Raw genomic sequence first — 24,382 nt, 5'->3', positions numbered from 1 at the left:
CCTCCACCCCGAGTGTGGCCTTGTCACAACAGTAGAGGAGGCCATGGACTAACGTATTGGAATGGGAATGGAAATGCAATTAAAATGTGTGGCCACTGAGAGATCCTACTTTCTCTGGCAGATGGAGTGTAAGTGCATGGTGAAGTGGTCTCCCATTCTAGGTCGGGTCTCACTGATATAGAGGAGGCCACACCAGGAGCACCAGACACAGTATATGACCCCAACAGACTCACAGCTGAAGTGTTGCCTCATCTGGAAGGACTGTTTGGGGCTCTGAATGGTAGTGAGGGAGGAGGTGTAGGGGCAGGTTGGCACTTGTTCCGCTTGCAAGGTTAAGTGCCAGGAGGGAGATCAGTGAATGGACCAGGGAGTCATGTAGGGAGCGATCCCTGCTGAAAGCAGAAAGTGGGGGTGGGGGAGGGAAAGGTGTGCTTGGTGGAGGGATCCCATTGGAGATGGCAGTAGTTCCAGAGAATTATATACTGGATGTGGAAGCTGGTGGGGTGGTAGGTGAAACGGCTATCTTACATTGGGTGTTGTGTAATAACCCCGATTTTATTAGTCAGCTTAATGTAAAGGAACCCTTGAGAGGCAGTGATCATAATATGATTAAATTCATACTGCAATTTGAGAGGGAGAAGCATACAATGGTACTAGAAGGTTTGTAATCCCTGTAGAATTTTCTCTATTACTGCATAAATATGACCTAAAATGTGATCAGATCTTCATGCGTCCTAAAACTAGATAAAGATAATCCAATTAAATAAATAACACAAACACATTATGCTTATTCATTTATTTATTGAGAAAAATGATCCAATATTACTGGTATTTATTGGAAAAAGTATGTGAACCTCTGAAGTAATACCTTCTACAAAAGCTATTTGGAGTCAGGTGTTCCTGTCAATGAGATGGGATTGGAGGTGAGAGTTGTAGAGGTGCCTGCCCTATAAAAAAGACACAAAGTCATGTTACTGACCAAGCCTGCCCTTCTCAAGAAAGATATGTTTATGTGCACCATGCCTCGATCAAAACAACTTTCAGAGGATCTTAGAAGAAGAATTGCAGAGATGAATCAAGCTGGAAAAGGCTACAACAGCATTTCTAAAGACCAGTGTGTTTATCAGTCCACAATAGGAGAAATTATCTACAAATGGAGGAAAAAGTACTCTTGCTACTCTCCCAAGGAGTGGGGATCTTGCAAAGATCATACTAAGCACAATGTCCAATGCTGAAGGAGTTGACAAAAAACAAGGGTAACAACAAAAGACCTCCAGAAATCTCTAGAACTTGCTAAAGTCACTGTTCGTGGGTCCACTATAAGAAAAACACTGAACATGAATGGTGTTCATGGAAGGACACAATGGAGGAAACCACTGCTCTCCAAATAAAAGATTGCTGCACATCTCAAGTTTGCAAAAGACCACCTGAATGTTCTACAATATTTCTGGGACAATGTTCTGTGGACAGATGAGACAGAAGTTGAAGTTTTTGGCAGAAATGCCAAAAAACATAGCACAAAAATCATATGTTTGGAGGAAAAGGGGCACTGCGCACCAACACCAAAACTTCATCCCAACTGTGAAGCATGTGGAATGAACATTATGGTTTTGGGCTGCCTCAGGGCCTGGGCAGTTTGCAATCGTTGAATTAAATGAATTCAAATTTGTATCAAAACATTTTACAGGAGGGTGTCAGGGTAGCAGTCTATCACCTGAAGCTCAATAGAAGTTGGATAATGCAACAATGACCTGAGAGTCAAGAGTAAATCAACCACAGAATGATTTAAGATAAGGTTGGATAGATTTTTGCATAGTAGGGGAAATACGGGTGATGGGGAAAAGGCAGGTAGGTGGAGATGAGTCCATGACCAGATCAGCCATGATCTTATTGAATGGTGGAGCAGGCTTGAATGGCCAAATGGCCTACTCCTTCTCCTATTTCTTATGTTCTTATGTTAACAAGGAGAATACTCGTGTTTTGGAATGGCCATGTTGAAGTCCTGACCTTAATTCTATTGAAATGTTGTGGAAGGACCTGAAGGAAGCAGTTCATGCAAGGAAGTCCACCAACATCCCAGAGCTAAAGCAGTTTTGTGAGGAGGAATGGGCTAAAATTCCTCCAAGCTGATGTGCAAGACTCAGCAACAGTTACTGGAAATGTTTGACAGAAGTTATTGCTGTACAATGGGGTCACACTAGTTACTGAGAGCAAAGATCCACATACCTTTTTCAACATATACATGTAATATTGCATCATTTTTCTCAATAAATACATGAACAAGTATAATGTTTAGGTGTTCATCAGTCACTGAAAGCAAGCATGCAGGTACAGCAGGCAGTGAAGAAAGCTAATGGCATGCTGGCCTTCATAACCAGGAGAATTGAGTATAGGTGCAAAGAGGTCCTTCTGCAGTTGTACAGAGCCCTGGTGAGACCACACCTGGAATATTGTGTACAGTTTTGGTCTTCAAATTTGAGGAAGGACATTCTAGCTATTGAGGGAGTACAGCGTATGTTCACGAGGTTAATTCCTGGGATGGAGGGACTGTCATACGTTAAAAGATTGGAGCGACTGGGGTTGTATACACTGGAACTTAGAAGGATGAGAGGGGATCTGATTGAAACATATAAGATTAATAAGGGATTGGACACGCTAGAGGCAGGAAACATGTTCCTGATGTTGGCGGGAGTCCATTTCCAGAGGCCACAGTTTAAGAATAAGGGGTAGACAATTTAGAACGGAGTTGAGGAGAAACTTTTTCACATAGAGGGTTGTGGTTCTGTAGAATGCTCTGCCTCAGAAGGTAGTGGAGGCCAATTCCCTGGAATTCTTTCAAAAAAGAGTTAGATAAAGCTCCTAAAGGTAGCGGAGTGAAGGGATATGGGGAGAAGGTAAGAAAAAGGTACTGATTGTGGATGATCAGCCATGATCACAGTGAATGGTGGTGCTGGTTCGAAGGGCTGAATAGCCTACTCCTGCACCTATTGTCTATTGTCTATTGTTTTTTGTGTTATTTATTTCTAGTTTTAAAACATATGAAAAATCTGATCACATTTTAGGTCATATTTGTGCAGAAATAGAAAAAATTCTATCGGACTCAGAAACATTCTAGCACCACTTTAAGTCACATGTATCAGAATCACAATGGAATAAAGGGAATTACAGAGGCATGAGGGAGGAGCCTGCCCAGGTGGATTGGAGGGAGATACTGGCGGGGATGACAGCAGAACAGAGATGGCTGAAGTTTCTGGGAATAGTTCACAAGGTGCTGGATAGGCACACTATATCCCACAGAAGTAGTTCTCAAATGGCAGGTCAAGGCAACCGTGGCTGACAAGGGAAGTTGAGGACTGCATAAAAGCCAAGGAAAAGGCACATAAGGTAACAAAAGTGAGAGGGAAGTTGGATAATTGTGGAGCTTTTAAAATAAACAAAGGTAACTAAAAAAACTGTAAGAAGGGATAAAATAAAATATGAAGGCAAACTAGCCAATAATATAAAGCAGAACACCAAAACATTTTTTTCAGTTTTATTAAGAATAAAAAGGAGACGAGAGTTGATATTGGACCACTGGAAAGTGATGCTGGTGAGGTAGTAATGGGGGCAAAGAAATGGCAGATGAACAATAAGTACTTTGCATTAGCCTTCACTGTGGAAGACACTAGCAATGTGCCAGAGGTCTGTGACTGTCAGGGAGCAGGAGTGAGTGCTATTACTATTACAAAGGAAATAGTGCCAGGCAAACTGAAAGGTCTTCAGGAGGCTAAGTCACTAGGACCAGATAGACTACATCCCAGAGTCCTGAAAGTGGTTGCCGAAGAGATAACCAATGCATTGTGCTGTAGGTTTTCTATGTTTCTATTTTTCTATCTCTGTTCTAAATGAACGTCCCCTGTTCTGAAGCTGTGTCCGGCCTAGACTCCCTCACTGCAGAACGAGGGGTTACAGGTCACAGTTTGAGGATAAAGGGGAAACTTTTTAGGACCGAGATGAGGAAAAACTTCTTCACACAGAGAGTGGTGAATCTGTGGAATTCTCTGCCACAGGAAACAGTTGAGGCCAGTTCATTGGCTATATTTAAGAGGGAGTTAGATATAGCTCTTGTGGCTAAAGGGATCAGGGGGTATGGCTGGTCCAGAGTTCTGAGTTGGATGATCAGCCATGATCAGACTGAATGGCAGTGCAGGCTCGAAGGGCCGAATGGCCCACTCCTGCAGCTATTTTCTATGTTTCTATGTTTCTAAGAATCACTTGATTCAAGCATGGTCCTGGAGGACTGGAAAATTGTAAATGTCACTCCACTCTTTAAGAAGGGAGGAAGACAAAAGGGACGAAATTATAGGGCAATTAGCCTAACCTCAGTGCTTGGGAAAGTATTGGAGTCCATTACTAAGGGCAAGGTTTCAGGGTACTTGAAGACTAATGATAAAATAAGTCAAAGTCAGTATGATTTCTGTAAAGGGAAATCTTGCCTGACATATGTGAGGAATTCTTCAAAGAAGTAACAAGTAGGTTGGAGATGGAGAGTCATTTACTTAGATTTTCAGAAGGCATTTGATAAAATCCAAGATAAAATAAAATCCTCTGGACTTACAGGAATTGTATTAACATGGCTAGAGGAATGGCTGACAGGCAAAAAGCAGCGAGTGTGAATAAAGGGAGCCTGTTCTGGTTGGCTGCTAGTGACTCGTTGTGTTCCTCAGGGGTCAGTTATGGAACCACTACTTTTAACATTGTCAATGCTTTGGATAGTGGAATTGATGACTTTGTGGCAAAGTTTGCGGATGGTAGGAAGGTAAGTGGAGAGGTAGGTAGTGCTGAGGTAGCCCAATGTAATTGCGGCTGGACTTAAACAATTTGGAAGACTGGCCAAAAACATGGCAAATGGAATACAGTGTTGGGAAATGTATGATAATGAATTTTGGTAAAAGGAATAATAGTGCAAGCTATTATCTAAATGGGGAGAAAGTTCAAACATCAGAGGTGCAAAGGGTCTTAGGAGACCTCATGTAAGACTCCCAGAAGGTTAATTCACAGATTGAGTCTATGGTAAGGAAGGCAAAGGCAAATGCAATGCTGGCATTTATTTCAAGGGGAATAGAATATAAAAACAAGGAGATAATGCTGAAACTTTAAAAGACACTTGTCAGGCCGCACTTGGTGTATTGTCAACAGTTTTGGGCCCCATACCTCAGAAAGGATGTGTTGTCATTGGAGAGAGTCCAAAGGAGGTTCACAAGGGTGACTCCAGGAATGAATGGGGTTAACATATGAGGAGCATTTGGCAGCTTTGTTCCTGTACTCACTGAAATTTGGAAGAATGGATGGGAATATCATTGAAACCGACCGAATGCAAGGTTGTTGCTGCTACACCACTCAAATACCCAGTATATCTCACTCCAGTACAGCCTCTTGCATCCATCTGAGATTATGGTTATATCAATGGTTATATCATCAGCAAATTTATAGACGGTGTTTGAGCTATACCTAGTTCCATAGTCATGGTTATTGAGAGAATAGAGCAGTCATTTAAGTACACACCCCTGAGGTATACCAGTGTTGATAGTCAGCGGGGATATTCTCTGTGAATAATTCCATTTTGCCCTCCTGCTGCTGTGGGAAAGCGCAGGTCTTGCTGCCCTGCGAGCTGGCTTTGAGGAAAAAGAAGCAGAATAAATGGTGTAAAGACAGTAAGGTAGAAGGGCTGAAATGTGGGTACCTCAATGCAAGAAGCATCAGGAACAAAGGTGATGAACTGAGAGCTTGGATACATACATGGAATTATGATGTAGTGGCCATTACAGAGACTTGGCTGGCACCAGGACAGGAATGGATTCTCAATATTCCTGGATTTCAGTGCTTTAAAAGGGATAGAGAGGGCGGAAAAAGGGGAGGAGGGGTGGCATTACTGGTCAGGGATACTATTGCAGTTACAGAAAGGGTGGGTAATGTAGCAGGATCCTCTTTTGAGTCAATATGGGTGGAAGTCAGGAACAGGAAGGGAGCAGTTACTCTACTGGGGGTATTCTATAGGCCCCCTGGTAGCAGCAGAGATACAGAGGAGCAGATTGGGAGGCAGATTTTGGAAAGGTGCAAAAATAACAGGGTTGTTATCATGGGTGACTTTAACTTCCCTAATATTGATCGGCACCTGATTAGTTCTAAGGGTTTAGATGGGGTAGAATTTGTTAAGTGTGTCCAGGATGGATTCCTGTCACAGTATGTGGACAGGCCGACCAGGGGGAATACCATACTAGATCTAGTACTAGGTAATAAACCGGGTCAGGTCACAGATCTCTCAGTGGGTGAGCATCTGGGGGACAGTGACCACCGCTCCCTGGCCTTTATAATTATCATGGAAAAGGATAGAATCAAAGAGGACAGGAAAATTTTTAATTGGGGAAAGGCAAATCATGAGGCTATAAGGCTAGAACTTGCGGGTGTGAATTGGGATGATGTTTTTGCAGGGAAATGTACTATGGACATGTGGTCGATGTTTAGAGATCTCTTGCGGGATGTAAGGGATAAATTTGTCCCAGTGAGGAAGATAAAGAATGGTAGGGTGAATAAACCATGGGTGACAAGTGAGGTGGAAAATCTAGTCAGGAGGAAGAAGGCAGCATACATGAGGTTTAGGAAGCAAGGATCAGCTAGGTCTATTGAGGAATATAGAGAAGCAAGAAAGGAGATTAAGAAGGGGCTGAAAAGAGCAAGAAGGGGGCATGAGAAGGCCTTGGCGAGTAGGGTAAAGGAAAACCCCAAGGCATTCTTCAATTATGTGAAGGAAAAAAGGATGACAGGAGTGAAGGTAGGACCCATTAGAGATAAAGGTGGGAAGATGTGCCTGGAGGCTGTGGAAGTGAGCGAGGTCCTCAATGAATACTTCTCTTCGGTATTCATCAATGAGTGGAAATTGATGATGGTGAGGACAATATGAGCGAGGTTGATGTTCTGGAGCATGCTGTTATTAAGGGAGAGGAGGTGTTGGAGTTGTTAAAATACATTAGGACAGATAAGTCCCCGGGGCCTGACGGAATATTCCCCAGGCTGCTCCACGAGGTGAGAGAAGAGATTGCTGAGCCTCTGGCTAGGATCTTTATGTCCTCGTTGTCCACGGGAATGGTACCGGAGGATTGGAGGGAGGTGAATGTTGTCCCCTTGTTCAAAAAAGGTGGTAGGGATAGTCCCGGTAATTATAGACCAGTGAGCCTTACGTTTGTGGTGGGAAAGCTGTTGGAAAAGATTCTTAGAGATAGGATCTATAGGCATTTAGAGAATCATGGTCTGATCAGAGACAGTTAGCATGGCTTTGTGAAGGGCAGATCGTGTCTAACAAGTCTGATAGAGTTCTTTGAGGAGGTGACCAGGCATATAGATGAGGGTAGTGCAGTGGATGTGATCTATATGGATTTTAGTAAGGCATTTGACAAGGTTCCACACGGTAGGCTTATTCAGAAAGTCAGAAGGCATGGGATCCAGGGAAGTTTGGCCAGGTGGATTCAGAATTGGCTTGCCTGCAGAAGGCAGAGGGTGGTGGTGGAGGGAGTACATTCGGATTGGAGGATTGTGACTAGTGGTGTCCCACAAGGATCGGTTCTGGGAACTCTACTTTTTGTGATTTTTATTAACGACCTGGATGTGGGGGTAGAAGGGTGGGTTGGCAAGTTTGCAGATGACACAAATGTTGGTGGTGTTGTAGATAGTGTAGAGGATTGTCGAAGATTGCAGAGAGACATTGATAGGATGCAGGAGTGGGCTGAGAAGTGGCAGATGGAGTTCAACCCGGAGAAGTGTGAGGTGGTACACTTTGGAAGGACAAACTCCAAGGCAGAGTACAAAGTAAATGGTAGGATTCTTGGTAGTGTGGAGGAGCAGAGGGATCTCGGGGTACATGTCCACAGATCCCTGAAAGTTGCCTCATAGGTGGATAGGGTAGTTAAGAAAGCTTATGGGGTGTTAGCTTTCATAAGTCGAGGGATAGAGTTTAAGAGTCGCGATGTAATGATGCAGCTCTATAAAACTCTGGTTAGGGCACACTTGGAATATTGTGTCCAGTTCTGGTCACCTCACTATAGGAAGGATGTGGAAGCATTGGAAAGGGTACAGAGGAGATTTACCAGGATGCTGCCTGGTTTAGAAAGTATGCATTATGATCAGAGATTAAGGGAGCTAGGGATTTACTCTTTGGAGAGAAGGAGGGTGAGAGGAGACATGACAGAGGTGTACAAGATAATAAGAGGAATAGATAGAGTGGATAGCCAGCGCCTCTTCCCCAGGGCACCACTGCTCAATACAAGAGGACATGGCTTTAAGGTAAGGGGTGGGAAGTTCAAGGGGGATATTAGAGTAAGGTTTTTTACTCAGAGAGTGGTTGGTGCGTGGAATGCACGGCCTGAGTCAGTGGTGGAGGCAGATACACTAGTGAAGTTTAAGAGACTACTAGACGGGTATATGGAGGAATCTAAGGTGGGGGCTTATATGGGAGGCAGGCTTTGAGGGTCAGCACAACATTGTGGGCCGAAGGGCCTGTACTGTGCTGTACTATTCTATGTTCTATGTTCTAAACCCCAATCTGAAAGCAGCATCCAGTCCTGCTTAGACCTCTGCTGTCAGCTACGGCTTCTGCTTTGCCCTCTCATAGATGTGTTTTATAATGTTGATGTCCTCAGTACACTTCTCTGAATAGCCAGTCACAGATCTCACATAAGCCACCTTACTGAATATGTTGCAGATGATGTTTTCAAAGCAGTTCTGCAATGCTGAGGTTCCTACTTCTGGTCAGGTCTTTATCTCCCTTGCAACACACTCAAGATTCAGCAAGTCAAGCAGCTTCCATGGAAATGAATAGTAGTCAACATTAGAAAAACAGAGGGCTATGTGGTAGGGAAATTCTAGCTGTTTCTAGAGTAGGTTACATGGTTGGCACAACATTGTGGTTCGAATGGCCTGCAATGTGCTATAGCTTTTCTACGTTTCTATATTTTGGGCGAAGAAGGACAGGGCCTTATCTCCCTTCAATCTGGTTTAATCTGTTTGATCAGTGGTCTGTGTGCAGGAATTAGCATAAAAATAAATGAATGGAGTACCAAAGTGGGGGCAAGGAGCAGTTTTTGTATGCAGCAGGGACTTTCGTATAAATCAGGTTTACTGTATTTTCACTTCTGGTAGTAAAATCAACATGCTGATAGAATTTAGGCAGGACTTTTTTTCCAACCCTAACCCAATAAAGAAACCATTGGGGGTTCTTTACAATGAATCAATGAATTTATTTAAATCTTCCATCCATCCCACAATGTGAGGGAGTAAAAATCTTTGTGTTATGACTCAGTCACAATGTACAGCCATGTGAATTTATAAGTCTAATGGCTTGTAGAAAGAATCTGTCCCATAGCCTGTTGATCATGGCTTTAATGCTGTGGTAGCATTTACCAGACAGAAGCAGTTGAAAAGGTTTATGGTTGGAGTGACTGGTGTCTCGATGATCTTCCAGACCTTTTTCCTGCACCTGCTGCTGTAAATGTCCTCAATAGAGGGAAGTTCACAACCTCAGATATGCTGGGCTGTCCGTACCACTCTCTGCAGTTCCCAGTGATCAAGGTTGGTGCAGTTCTTGTACCAGGTGGTGATACAGCCAGTCAGGTTGCTCTCAGTGGTGCCCCTGAAGAAGGCTTGAGGATCTGGGGACTCATGCCAAACTTCTTTGGTCACCTGAGGTGGAAAAGGTGCTGTTGTGCTTTTTCTTGCCATACAGCCAGTGCGTACAGTCCAGGTGAGACCTTCGGTGATGTGTATCCCGAGGAGCTTGAAACTACTCACCCTCGACTACCACCCTCTGTCTTCTGTGGACAAGCCAATTCTGTATCCATAATCTCATGTTTCCCTGAATCCCATGCCTCATGACTTTCTGAATGAACCTGCCAAACGGAATCTTATCAAAAACCTTACTAAAATCATTATGCACCACAACCACCGCTCTACTTTCATTAATGTGCTTTGTCCTTCCCCTCACAAAGCCATGCAAACTATCCCTCATCAGACTATGCTTCTCCAAATATTCATAAATCCCGTCTCTAAGCATGTTTTCCAATCATCTTCCCACCAAAAGGAAAGGCCGGAACGCAGAGTGGTGAGGTAGCTCTGTTGGTCACCTGATCCCCACCCACCCCCTCAGACCAACAGTAGAACTTCCTGTTCCTTCTAGGCCAGGCGGAGGCAAATTTAATTGCTCGGTCTGGCTTTGCTAGAGAGATGTGGAAGTTGGATTTGATGGTTGGTGAATAGTTATATTGGAAAGTTAACAACAAAGTGTGTCGTAGAAAAAGCCTCTGTATATTTGAAATTTCTTGTACATACATGTTTGTTTTCATAGAGCATAGAACATAGAAATTTACACCACATTACAGGTCCTTCAGCCCACAATGTTGTGCAGACCATGTAACCTACTCCAGAAACTGCCTAGAATTTCCCTAGCGCATAGCCCCCTATTGTTCTAAGCTACATGTACTTAGCTACTGTGCTCAGTCCTGGTCGTCCAACTACAGAAAGAATGTGGAAACCATAGGAAGGGTGCAGAGGAGATTTACAAGAACATTGCGTGGATTGGGGACCATGGCTTATGAGAATAGGTTGAGTGAACTCGGCCTTTTTTCCTTGGAGTGATGGAAGATGAGATGTGACCTGATAGAGGTGTGTAAAATGATGAGAGGCATTGAACGTGTGGAGAGGTTTTTTTCCCAGGGCTGAAATGGCTAGCACGAGAGGGCACAGTTTTAAGGTGTTTGGAAGTAGGTAGAGAGGAGATGTCAAGGATATGTTTTTTATGCAGCGAGTGGTGAGTGTGTTGAATGGGCTGACGGCGATGGTGGTGGAGGTGGATACGATGGGGTCTTTTGAGAGACTCTTGGATAGGTACATGGAGCTTAGAGAAATCGAGAGCTATGGGTAACCCTAAGTAATTACTAAGGTAAGGATAAGTTTGGCATGGCTTTGTGGGCTAAAGGGCCTGTATTGTGCTGTAGGTTTTCTATGCTTCTATGTTTCTATCTAAGAGGCCCTTAAAAGACCCGATTGTATCCGCTTCCACCACCTCTGCCAGCAGTGCGTTCCACACACCCACCACTCTCTGTGTGAAAAACTTACCCTTGACATCCTCTCGGTACCTGTTTCTAAGCACATTAAAGCTATGCCCTCCCATGTTAGTTATTTCAGCCCTGGGAAATAGCCTCTGGTTATCCACATGATCAATGCCTCTCATCATCTTATACACCTCTATCAGGTCACCTCTCATCCTCCGTCGCTCCAAGGAGAAAAAGCCAAGTTCACTCAACCTATTCTCATAAGGTACACCCTCCAATCTAGGCAAATCCTTGTATATCTCCTCTGCACTGTCTCTATAGTATCCACATACTTCCTGTAGTGAACTGAACACAGTACTCCAAGTGGTCTGACCAAGGTCTTATATAGCTGTAACATTACCTCATGGCTCTTGAACTCAATTCTACAGTTGATGAAGGCCAGCACACCATACACCTTCTTAACAACACTGTCAACCTGCGCAGCAGCTTTGAGTGTCCTACCGACACGGACCCCAAGTTCTGTAAGGTCATTCACACTGTGAAGAGTCTTACCATTTATATTATATTCTGTCTTCAAACTGGACTTACCAAAATGAACCACTTCACACTGGGTCAAACTCCATCTGCCACTTTTCAGCCCAGTTCTGAATCCTATCAATGTCCCTAAACTCTGACAACCCTCCAGACTATCCACAACAGCCCCAACTTTTGTGTCATCAGCAAATTTGCTAACCCACCCTTCTACTTCTTCATCCAGGTAATTTATGAAAATTGCAAAGAGGAGATGTCCCAGAAATCCCTACAGAACACCACCGGACACTGAGCTCCATGTAGAATATGAACCATCTGCAATCACCCTTTGCCTTCTGTGGGCAAGCCAATTCTGGATCCATGAAGCAAGGTCTTCTTGGATCCAATGCCCCCTTGCATGGGGATCCTTATCAAATGCCTTACCGAAATCCATATACAGTGCATCTACTGCTCTACCTTCATCAATGTGTTTTGTTACTTCCTTAAGGAATTCAATCAGGCTCATAAGGCGTGACCTGCCCTTGACAAAGCCATACTGAAGATCCTTAATCAGATTATGTCTCTCCAAATCCACATAAATCCTGCCTCTCAGGATCTTCTCCAACTTCTTGCCCACCAATGAGGTCAGACTCACTGGTCTATAATTTCCTGGGTTATCTGTTCTCCCTTTCTTGAACAAGGCAACAACATTTACAACCCTCCAATCCTCCAGTACTTCTCCTTGCTCATACATGCTTTTTCAGTTCTGCCCGCAAATTTTTTATCGAATTGAGGTCAGGGCTTTGTGATGGCCACTCCAATACCTTGACTTTGTTGTCCTTAAGCAATTTTGCCACAACTTTGGAGGTACGCTCGGGGTCATTCTCCATTTGGAAGACCCATTTGCGACTGAGCTTTAACATCCTGGCTGATGTCCTGAGATGTTGCTTCAATATATCCACATAATTTTTCTTCCTCATGATTCCATCTATTTTGTGAAGTGCACCAGTCCCTCCTGCAGCAAAGCACCCCCACAACATGTTGCTGCCACCCCCATGCTTCACAGTTGGGGTGGTGTTCTTCGGCTTGCAAGCCTCACCCCTTTTCCTCCAAACATAATGATAGTCATTATGGCCAAACAGTTCAATTTTTGATTCATCAGACATTTCTCCAAAAAGTAATATCTTTGTCCCCACGTGCACTTGCAAACTGTAGTCTGGCTTTTTTATGGCGGTTTTGGAGCTGTGACTTCTTGCTGAGTAGCCTTTCAGGTTATGTCAATATAGGACTCGTTTTACTGTGGATATAGATGCTTGTCTACCTGTTTCCTCCAGCATCTTCACAAGGTCCTTTGCTGTTGTTCTGGGATTTATTTGCACTTTCTGCACCAAAGTACGTTCATCTCTAGGAGACAGAATGCATCTCCTTCCTGAGTGGTATGACGACTGGGTGGTCCCATGGTGTTTATACTTGCGTACTATTGTTTGTACAGATGAACATGGTATCTTCAGGTGTTTGGAAATTGTTCCCAAGGATGAGCCAGACTTGACATCACTTTCTGACCTCAATCCGATAGAAAGTTTGTGGGAAGAACTGAAAAAGCATGTGCGAGCAAGGAGGCCTACAAACTTGACTCAGTTACATCAGTTCTGCCTAGAGGAATGGAACAAAATTCTAGCAGCTTACTGTGAGAAACTTGTGGAATGCAATCCAAAATGTTTGACCCAAGTTTAACAATTTAAAGGCAATGATACCAAATACTAACAAAGTGTATGTAAACTTCTGACCCACTGGGAAAGCGATGAAAGAAATAAAAGCTGAAATAAATCATTCGCTCTACTATTATTCTGACATTTCACATTCTTAAAATAAAGTAGTGATCCTAACTGACGTAAGACAGTGAATGTTTTCTAGGATTAATTGTCAGGAGTTGTGAAAAACTGAGTTTAAGTGTATTTGATTAAGGTGTATGTAAACTTCTGACTTCAACTGTATATACTCAAGCATTTCAGTCCGCTGTGAGTCATACCCACAATTGCCCAAGTCTTTTTTCCTGGAGAATACTGAAGTATTCATTAAGTACCTCTGTTACCTCCTCTGATTCCATGCATACATTTTCACTATCGCACCTGATAGGTCCTAGTCTCACACGGCTCATCCTCTTGCTCTTCACATACTTGTAGAATGCCTTGGGCTTTTCCTTAATCGGACAGGATGTACTCCAGGCTACCGTGGGAAGCCACGGAGGAGATTGCTGAGCCTCTGGCGGTGATCTTTGCATCATCAATGAGGATGGGAGAGGTTCCGGGGGGTTGGAGGGTTACGGATGTTGTTTCCTTATTCAAGAAAGGGAGTAGAGATAGCCCAGGAAATTATAGGACAGTGAGTCTTACTTCAGTTGTTGGTAAGTTGATGGAGAAGATCCTGAGAGGCAGGATTTATGAACATTTGGAGAGGTATAATATTATTAGTAACAGTCAGTATGGCTTTGTCAAAGGCAGACCGTGCCTTATGAGCCTGATTGAATTTTTTGAGGATGCGATAAAACACATTGATGAAGGTAGAGCCGTAGATGTAGTGTATATGGATTTTAGCAAGGCATTTGATAAGGCACCCCATGCAAGGCTTATTGAGGAAGTAAGGAGGCATGGGATCCAAGGGGACATTTCTTTGTGGATCCAGAACTGGCTTGCCCACAGAAGGCAAAGCGTGGTTGTAGATGGGTCATATTCTGCATGGAGGTCGGTCGCCAGTGGTAAGCCTCAGGGAACTGTTTTGGGAACCCTTCTCTTCGTGATTTTTATAAACGACCTCGATGAGGAATTGGAGGGATGGGTTAGACCATAAGACCATAAGGCAAAGGAGCAGAAGTCGGCCATTCAGCCCATTGAGTCTGCTCCGCCATTTTATCATGAGCTGATCCATTCTCCCATTTAGTCCCACTCCCCCGCCTTCTCACCATAACCTTTGATGCCCTGGCTACACAGATACCTATCAATCTCTGCCTTAAATACACCCAATGACTTGGCCTCCACTGCTGCCAATGGCAACAAATTCCATAGATTCACCACCCTCTGACTAAAAAAATTTCTTCGCATTTCTGTTCTGAATGGGCGCCCTTCAATCCTGAAGTCATGCCCTCTCGTACTAGACTCCCCCATCATGGGAAACAACTTTGCCACATCCACTCTGTCCATGCCTTTTAACATTCGAAATGTTTCTATGAGGTCTCCCCTCATTCTTCTAAACTCCAAGGAATACAGTCCAAGAGCGGACAAACGTTCTTCATATGTTAACCCTCTCATTCCTGGAATCATTCTAGTGAATCTTCTCTGTACCCTCTCCAACGTCAGCACATCCTTTCTTAAATAAGGAGAACAAAACTACCCACAGTAGTCCAAGTGAGGTCTCGCCAGTGCCTTATAGAGCCTCAACATCACATCCCTGCTCCTATACTCTATTCCTCCAGAAATGAACGCCAACATTGCATTCGCCTTCTTCACTACTGACTTAACCTGGAGGTTAACCTTAAGGGTATCCTGTACGAGGACTCCCAAGTCCCATTGCATCCCAGAACTTTGAACTCTTTCCCCATTTAAATAATAGTCTGCCCATTTATTTTTTCTGCCAAAATGCATAAACATTCACTTTCCAACATTGTACTTCATTTGCCACTTCTTTGCCCATTCTTCCAATCTATCCAAGTCTCTCTGCAGACTCTCCATTTCCTCAGCACTACTGGCCCCTCCACCTATCTTCGTAACATCAGCAAACTTAGCCACAAAGCCATCTATTCCATAATCCAAATCGTTGATGTACAATGTAAAAAGAAGCGGCCCTAACACGGACCCCTGTGGAACACCACTGGTAACCGGCAGCCAACCCGATTAGTAAATTTACTGATGAAACAAAGGTTGGGGATGTTGTGGATAGTGTGGAGGGCTGTCAAGGGTTACAGCGGGACATTGATAGGATGCATAACTGGGCTGAGAAGTGGCAGATAGAGTCAACCCAGATAATTGTGCGGTGGTTCATTTTGGTAGGTCGAATATGATAGCAGAATATAGAATTAATGGTAAGACTCTTGGCAGTATGGAGGATCAGAGGGATCTTGGGGTTGGAGTCCATAGGACACTCAAAGCAGTTGCGCAGGTTGACTCTGTGGTTACTTGTGCATTGGCCTTCACTAATATATGGTTCATTGGCCTTCAACGACCATGGCGTTGAGTTTAAGAGCCGAGAGGTAATGTTGCAGCTCTATAGGACCCTAGTCAGACCCCACTTGGAGTACTGTGCTCAATTCTGGTTGCTTCACTACAGGAAAGACGTGGAAACCATAGAAAGGGTGTAGAGGAGATTTACAAGGATGTTGCCTGGATTGGGGTGCATGCCCTATGAGAATAGGTTGAGTAAACTCGGCTTTTTCTCCTTGGAGTGACGGAGGATGAGAGGTGACCTGACAGAGGTGTACAAGTTAATGAGAGGTATTGATTGCATGGATAGTCAGAGGCTTTTTCCCAGGGCTGAAATGGCTAGCGTGAGAGAGCATTGTTTCCAGGTTCTTGGAAGTAGGTACAGAGGAAATGTCAGGGGTAAGTTTTTTACACAGAGAGTGGTGAGTGTGTGGAATGGGCTGCTGGCAGCAGTGGTTGAGGTGGAAATGATAGGGTCTTGTAAGAGACTCCTGGATGGGTACATGGAGCTTCGAAAAATAGAGGGCTATGGGTAAGCCTAGGTAGTTCTAAGGTAGGGACATGTTCAACACAGCTTTGTGATCCGAAGGGCCTGTATTGTGCTGCAGATTTTCTATGTTTCTATATAAATCCTGCTCACCAAAGCCTTCTTATGGCCCCTTCTAGCTCTCCTAATTCCATTCTTAAGCTCCTTCCTAGCAACCTTGTAATTTTATAGAGCTCTAACAGTATCTAGTTTCTTGAAACTTTCGTAAGCTTTTCTTTTCTTCTTAACTAGATTTTCTACATACCTTGTACACCATGGTTCTTTAACTCTACCATTCTTTATTTACCTCAATGGAACATACCTATGCAGAAGTCCATGCAAATATCCCCTGAACATTTGCCACATTTCTGCCATGCATTTCCTTGAGAACATCTCCTCCCAATTTATGCTCCCATGTTCCTGCCTAATGGCATCATATTTGCCCCTACCCCAACTAAAAGTTTTCTCAAATTGTCTGCTCCTATCCCTCTGCAGTGCCTTGGTGAAGGAGATAGAGTTGTGGTTACTACCTCCAAAATGCTCTCCCACAGAGAGCTCTGACACCTGACCATGTTCATTTCCTAATGCCAGATCAAGCACAGCCTCTCCTCTTGTAGGCTTATCTACATATTGTGTCAAGAAACCTTCTTGAACACACCTAACAAACTCCACCCTATCCAAACCCCTTTGCACTAAGGAGATGTCAATCAATATTAGGAAAGTTAAAATCTCCCATTTGTCTACTTGTAAATACATTTTTTCTTCACAATTTTTGGTCGGTTTTTGTGTTTTTTCTTTCACTTGACGCTGATTAAAAGCCCTTGCACTAATGTGCTTTTTCAGCTGGAGACACTCATCAGGCACACTGATAGTGAGGCGTAAGATGCTCCAAGACTATGAGCTCTATCAAGTCATCTTTCATCCGCCTAGTTTGCTTAATCTATTCTCATAAGGTGTGCTCTCTAATACAGGCAGCATCCTGGTAAATCTCCTCTGCACCCTCGCTAAAGTGTCCACATCCTTCCTATAATGAAGCAAATAGACCTAAGCACAGTACTCTAAGTGTAGTCTAATCCCCCAGCTAATGAAAGCCTACACACCATTCACCTTAACCCCTTCTCAACTTGCACAACAGCTTTAAGGGATTTATGGACTTCCTCACTGTTCCTCCACACTGCTAAGAATCCTACCATTAACTTTGTACTATGCCTTCCAGTTACACCTTTCAAAATGTATCATTTCATGCTTTTCTGCCAATCTGCCAATTCTCAGAACATGCCTGCATCCTCTCTATATTGTATTGTAACCTTTTATATTATCCATAACGCCAAAAACCTTTGTGTCATCTGCAAACTTACTCATCCATTCTTCCACTTCCTCATCTGTCATTTATAAATATCACATAGAGCACAGTTCTCAGAATATATCCCTTCAGAACACCACTGGTTAGCACCTCCAGGCATAAAACACTTCAAATACAACCACCCCTCTGTCTTCTGTGGGCAAGCTAATTCTGAACTTATGTTGCCAAGTCTCCATGACTCCTTTGCCCCATGACTTTCTGAATGAGACTTCCATGGGGAAACTTGTCAAATGCCTAATAAAATCTATATATGCCACATCCACTGCTCTACCCACATCAATCTGTTTTGTCACTTGGTCAAACCTTCCGATCAATCTCATAAATCATGAGTTTCCCTTCATAAAGGATTGCTAACTGCCCCTAATAAGATTATATTTCCCCAACTGTTTATAAATCCTGCCCCTAAGAATCCTCTCTATTTGTTTGCCCATCTTTGATGTAAAAGTATTTTGATTTTCTTTCTCTTTCACTTTTGCAGCTATGGCTCTTCAGAATGACCCACTACACAGAACCATGCTTCTTCTCACAGTGTGCAACTCTAGGAGGCTTTCAGGGTCAATGGGACAAAGCCTTCTACAACTTCTTCACCTTTGGATTCCTCTTTGTTATTCCACTAATTATCATGCTGATCTGCAACTTCAAAATAATCATCAAGATGACAAATAATCTGCGTCCAAACTTCAATCGTATGTCCACAAACTTTCTCATTGTCTACTTATAGGGTGGGGACTCATTTTTAGAAAAGGTGTAATGTAATTATTGACTATTAGTCTTTCAGCTTAAAATCTTAATTCATCAAAATTAAGAGAAAATTAAAATACTACAGGTAACTAAAGACAAGAGTTCTTTAATGAGACTTGGATAACCTGGATTAACCAATTTCCCCCGGGATCAATAAAGTATGACTATGACTATGACTATGACTATAAGAAGTAATCTGATAAAGTGTTCTAATTGGAGAAGTTTCTAAGCCATTTTGGCCCCTTTAGGCCATTTGGCCAATTGGGTTTCTCCACCATTTCATGATGACTGATTCATTTTTCCTCTTAGCCCCAATCTCCTTCCTTTCTCTCATCTCCTTTCATGCCCTGACCAGTCAAGAATCTATCAACCACTGCCCTAAATATACATAAGGACTTGGCTTCCACAGCCTCCCGTGGCAAAGAAATCCACAGATTCACCACTCTCTGTCTAAGGAAATTTCTCCTCATCTCCATTCTAAAAGAACACCTCTCTATTCTTAGGCTGTGTCATCTGGTCTTAAACTCTCCCACCACAGGAAACATCCTCTCCACATCCACTCTATCAAGGCCTTTCACTATTCAGTAGGTTTCAATGCGGTCAGCCCTCTTTCTTCTGAATTCTAGTGAAAACAGGCCCAGAGACATCTAAAGCTCTTCATATGACAAGCCATTCAATATTGGAATAATTTTTGTGAACCTCCTTTGAAGAGTCAACACATTTATTTCTACTACCAAAGTGCATGCCCATACATTTTGCAACATTGTCCCATTTGCCACTCTTGCCCATTCTCCTAATCTAAGTTCTGTAGTCCACCTGTTTCCTCAACACTAACTGCCCTTCCATCAATCTTCACATCATTTGCAAACTTGACAACAAAGCCACCTATTCTATCATCTAAACTGGGTGTCAGATGTGGGAAGTCCAGGAGACTCCCAGCCTCCTGGATGGCCACATCTGCACCAGGTGCGTCAAGCTGCAGCTCCTTAGGGTCCGTCTTAGGGAACTGGAGATGCAACTCAATGTCCTCTTTCTGGTTAGGGAAAGTGAGGAGGTGACAGAGAAGAACTATAGGCAAGCAGTCACACTGGGGCCTGGGGAGACAAGTAAGTAGGTAACAGTCAGAAGAGGGAAGGACAGGTCAGAGGCTAGAGAGTACCCCTGTTGCTGTCCCACTTAACAATAAGTACTCCTGTTTGAGTACTGTTGGGGGGGAGGGCCTACCAGGGGGAAGCAACGGTGGCCATACCTCTGGCACAGAGTCTGGCCCTGTGGCTCAAAAGGGTAGAGAAAGGAAGAAGGCAGCAGTAATAGGGGACTATATAATTAGGTGGTCAGACAGACAATTCTGTGGATGCAGGAAAGAAACACGGATGGTAGTTTGCCTCCCAGGTGCCAGGGTCTGGGATGTTTCTGATCGTGTCCAAGATATCCTGAAGTGGGAAGGAGAACAGCCAGAGGTCGTGGTACATATTGGTACCAACGACATCGGTAGGAAAAGGGAGGAGGTCCTGAAAACAGACTACAGGGACTTAGGAAGGAAGTTGAGAAGCAGGACCTCAAAGGTAGTAATCTCGGGATTATGGCCTGTGCCACATAACAGTGAGTATAGGAATAGAATGAGGTGGAGGATAAATGCGTGGCTGAGGGATTGGAGCAGGGGGCAGGGATTCAGATTTCTGGATCATTGGGACCTCTTTTGGGGCAGGCGTGATCTGTACAAAAAGGACAGATTGCACTTGAATCTGGCAGGGAGGTTTGCTAAGGCTATTGGGGAGAGTTTAAACCAGAATTGCTGATGGGTGGGAACCAAACTGAAGAGATGGAGGAAGGATCTGCTGGCTCACAGATGGAGAAAGCTTGGAGACAGTGTGAGATGGAGGATAGGTAGGTGATAGAGAAGGGATGCGCTCAGACCGATGGTTTGAGATGTGTCTATTTTAACGCAAGAAGCATCATGAACAAAGTGGATGAGCTTAGAGAGTGGATCAGTACTTGGAGCTTTGATGTTGTGGCCATTACAGAGACCTGGATGGCTCAGGGGCAGGAATAGTTACTTAGAGTGCCAGGCATTAGGTGTTTCAGAAAGGATAGGGAGGGAGGCAAAACATGGAGGCGTGGCCCTGCTGATCAGAGATAGTGTCATGGCTGCAGGAAAGAAGGAAGTCCTGGAGGGATTGTCTACAGAGTCTCTGTGGGTGGAAGTTAGAACCAAGAAGGGGACAATAACGCTACCGGTTTTGTTTTTATAGACAACCCAATAGTAACATGGACATCAAGGAGACAGATTCTGAAAAGGTGTAATAATAAGAGGGTTGTCGTGGTGGGAGATTTTAATTTCCCAAATATTGATTGGCATCTCCCGAGAGCAAGAGGTTTAGATGGGGTGGAGATTGTTAGGTGTGTTCAGGAAGATTTCCTGACACACTAAATAGATAAGCCTACAAGAGGAGAGGCTGTACTTGATCTGGTATTGGGAAATGAACCTGGTCAGGTGTCAGGTCTCTTAGTGGGAGAGCACTTTGGTGATAATGATTACAATTCCATCTCCTTCACCAAAGCATTGGAGAGGGATAGGAACAGACAGGTTAAGGAAGTGTTGAATTGGAGTAAGTGGAAATATGAAGCTATCAAGTAGGAACTTGGAAGCATAAACTGGGAACAGATATTCTCAGGGAAATCTACGACAGAAATGTGGCAAATGTTCAGGGGATATTTTCGTGACGTTTTGCATAGGTACCTTCCAATGAGACGGGGAAAGGATGGTAAGGTACAGGAACCATGGTGTACAAAGGCTGTTGAAAATCTAGTCAAGAAGAAAAGAGGAGCTTACAAAAGGACCAAAAAATTAGGCAATGATAGAGATCTAGAAGATTATAAGGCTAGCAGGAAGGTGCTTAAGAATGAGATCAGGAAAGCCAGAAGGGGCCATGAGAAGCCTTAGAGAGCAGGATTAAAGAAAACCCCAAGGCATTCTACAAGTCTGTTAAGAGCAAGCGGAAAAGAAAATAGGAACAATCAAGTGTGACAGTGGAAAAGTGTGTATGGAACCGGAGGAGTTAGCAAACATACTTAATGAATACTTTGCTTCAGTATTTACTATGGAAAAGAATCTTGGCGATTGTAGGGATGACTTACAGAGGATTGAAAATCTTGAGCATATATACATTAAGAAAGAGGATGTGCTGTAGTTTTTGGAAAGCATCAAGTTGGATAAGTCTCCGGGACCGGAGAAGATGTACCCCAGGCTACTATGGTAGGTGAGGGAGGAGATTGCTGAGCCTCTGGCAATCATCTTCGCATCATCAATGGGGACGGGGGAGGTTCCAGAGGATTAGAGGGTTGCAGATATTGTTCCCTTATTCAAGAAAGGGAGTAAAGATAGCTCAGGAAATTATAGAACAGTGAGTCTTATATCAGTAAGTTGTTGCAAAAGATCCTGAGAAGCACGATTTATGAACATATGAGCTTTCATAAGTCAAGGGATAGAGTTTAAAAGTCGCGAGGTAATGATGCAGCTCTATAAAACTCTGGTTAAGCCACACTTGGAGTGCTGTGTCCATTTCTGGTCACCTCACTATAGGAAGGATGTGGAAGCATTGGAAAGGGTACAGAGGAGATTTACCAGGATGCTGCCTGGTTTAGAAAGTATGCATTATGATCAGAGATTAAGGGAGCTAGGGATTTACTCTTTGGAGAGAAGGAGGATGAGAGGAGACATGATAGAGGTGTACAAGATAATAAGAGGAATAGATAGAGTGGATAGCCAGTGCCTCTTCCCCAGGGCACCACTGCTCAATACAAGAGGACATGGCTTTAAGGTAAGGGGTGGGAAGTTCAAGGGGGATATTAGAGTAAGGTTTTTTACTCAGAGAGTGGTTGGTGCGTGGAATGCACTGCCTGAGTCAGTGGTGGAGGCAGATCCACTAGTGAAATTTAAAAGACTAGTAGACAGGTATATGGAGGAATTTAAGGTGGGGGGTTATATGGGAGGCAGGGTTTGAGGGTCGGCACAACGATGTGGGCTGAAGTGCCTGTACTGTGCTGTTCTATTCTATGTAACATTTGGAGAGGCATATGTTTAGGAATAGTCAGCATGGCTTTGTCAAAGGCAGGTCATGCCTTATGAGCCTGATTGAATTTTTTGAGGATGTGACTAAACACATTGATGAAGGTAGTGCCGTAGATGTAGTGTATATGGATTTTAGCAAGGCATTTGGTAAGGTACCCCATGCAAGGCTTATTGAAAAATTAAAGAGGCATGAGATCCAAGGGGACATTGCTTTGTCGATCCAGAACTGGCTTGCCCACAGAAGGCAAAGAGCAGCTGTAGATGGGTCATATTCTGCATGGAGTCGGTGACCAGTGGTGTGCCTCAGAAATCTGTTCTGGGACTCCTTCTCTTTGTGATTTTTATAAATAGCCTGGATGAGGAAGTGGAGGGATGGGCTAGTAAATTTGCTGATGCCACAAAGGTTGGGGGTGATGTGGATAGTGTGGAGGGCTGTCAGAGGTTACAGCGGGACATCGATAGAATGTAAAACTGGGCTGAGAAGTGACAGTTGGAGTTCAACCCAGATAAGTGTGAGGTGGTTCATTTGGTAGGTCAAATATGATGGCAGAATATAGTATTAATGGGAAGACTCTTGGCAGTGTGGAGGATCAGAGGGATTTTCGGGTCCGAGTCAATTGGACACTCAAAGCTGCTACGCAGGTTGACTCTGTGGTTAAGAAGGCACACGGTGCATTGGCCTTCACCAACCTTGCGACTGGGTTTAAGAGCCAAGAGGTAATGTTACAGCTATATAGGACCCTAGTCGGAGCCCACTTGGAGTTCTGTGCTCAGTTCTGGTAACCTCAATACAGGAAGGATGTGGAAACTATAGAAAGTGTGCTGAGGAGATCTACAAGGATATTGCCTGGATTGGGGATAGGTTGAGTGAACTTGGAGTTTTTTCTTGGAGCGACAGAGGATGAGAGGTGACCTGATAGAGGTGTATAAAATGATGAGAAGCATTGATCATGTGGTTAGTCAGTGGCTTTTTTGCAGGGCTGAAATGGCTATCATGAGAGAGCGCTGTTTTAAGGTGATTGGAAGTAGGTACAGAGGAGATGTCATGTGTAAGTACTTAATGCAGAGAGTGTTGAGTGCATTGAATGGGCTGCTGGCGATGGTGGCAGAGGTGGATACGACAGGGTCTTTTAAGACATTCCTGAATAGGTACATGGAGGTTAGAAAAATAGAGGGCTATGTGTAACCCTAGGTAATTTCTAAAGTAAGTATGTGTTTGGCACAGTATTGTGGGCCGAAGGGCCTGTATTGTGCTGTAGGTTTTCTGTGTTTCTAATTTTCTCAGTGTCCGGTGCACATATCCACTTGATGCACTTTCTGAGAACCAAGAAATTCTGTGCTTTACTGGAAGTATTATTCTTTTTGGCATTCTCTACTGTTATCAGTATAACTTTAGAAATTGTTGGACTTCTTTATTTTGCAGAGATGGATCTGAACCAGTCAAGGAACGGCATACCAAAAGCTCGTATAAAAACAATGAAAATGACCATTGCTTTTGTCACTTCTTTCATCATCTGCTGGACCCCGTACTACCTGATGGGGATCTGGTATTGGTTTGATCCTGATCTGGAATATAAGTTGCCTGAAGCAATCAACCATTTTTTATTTGTGTTTGGATTACTGAATCCTTGCCTTGATCCACTTATTTACTGGTATTTTTCTTAGTTTATCTCAATTGTGATGCTTGTCTTTTCATTGTTTATTGTCCAGTGCTCAGATATCTTGCTGTTGTTACTGTCACCTTAGGAATGCTATGGTATCATTGGCACACCCAGGACTATGTTGTGAAAGGCAATGCTTGGACTAAGTGAATTTACAGACAGACCAACCAAATGCTCAGAATCAGGTTTATTTTTACTGATATATTTGTGAAATGTGTTGTTTTGTGGCAGCAGTACA

General features: G+C 43.6%; 1 protein-coding gene across 1 annotated transcript in view; it reads left to right on the top strand.

The window, feature by feature from the left end:
* Window positions 1-24,148, top strand: part of LOC140211345 (gonadotropin-releasing hormone receptor-like) — a 28,772-nt gene extending 4,624 nt beyond the window's left edge. The window contains exons 2-3 of the mRNA XM_072281024.1: window positions 18,149-18,356; window positions 23,907-24,148. Coding sequence (XP_072137125.1) covers window positions 18,149-18,356; window positions 23,907-24,148 — 450 coding nt within the window. The remainder of the gene's footprint in view (window positions 1-18,148; window positions 18,357-23,906) is intronic.
* The last annotated feature ends 234 nt before the right edge of the window (window positions 24,149-24,382 follow it).

Source organism: Mobula birostris, chromosome 17 (assembly GCF_030028105.1).
Source record: "Mobula birostris isolate sMobBir1 chromosome 17, sMobBir1.hap1, whole genome shotgun sequence".
NCBI classification, from domain to species: Eukaryota; Metazoa; Chordata; class Chondrichthyes; order Myliobatiformes; family Myliobatidae; genus Mobula; species Mobula birostris.
This window is presented reverse-complemented; position numbering and strand designations above follow the sequence as displayed.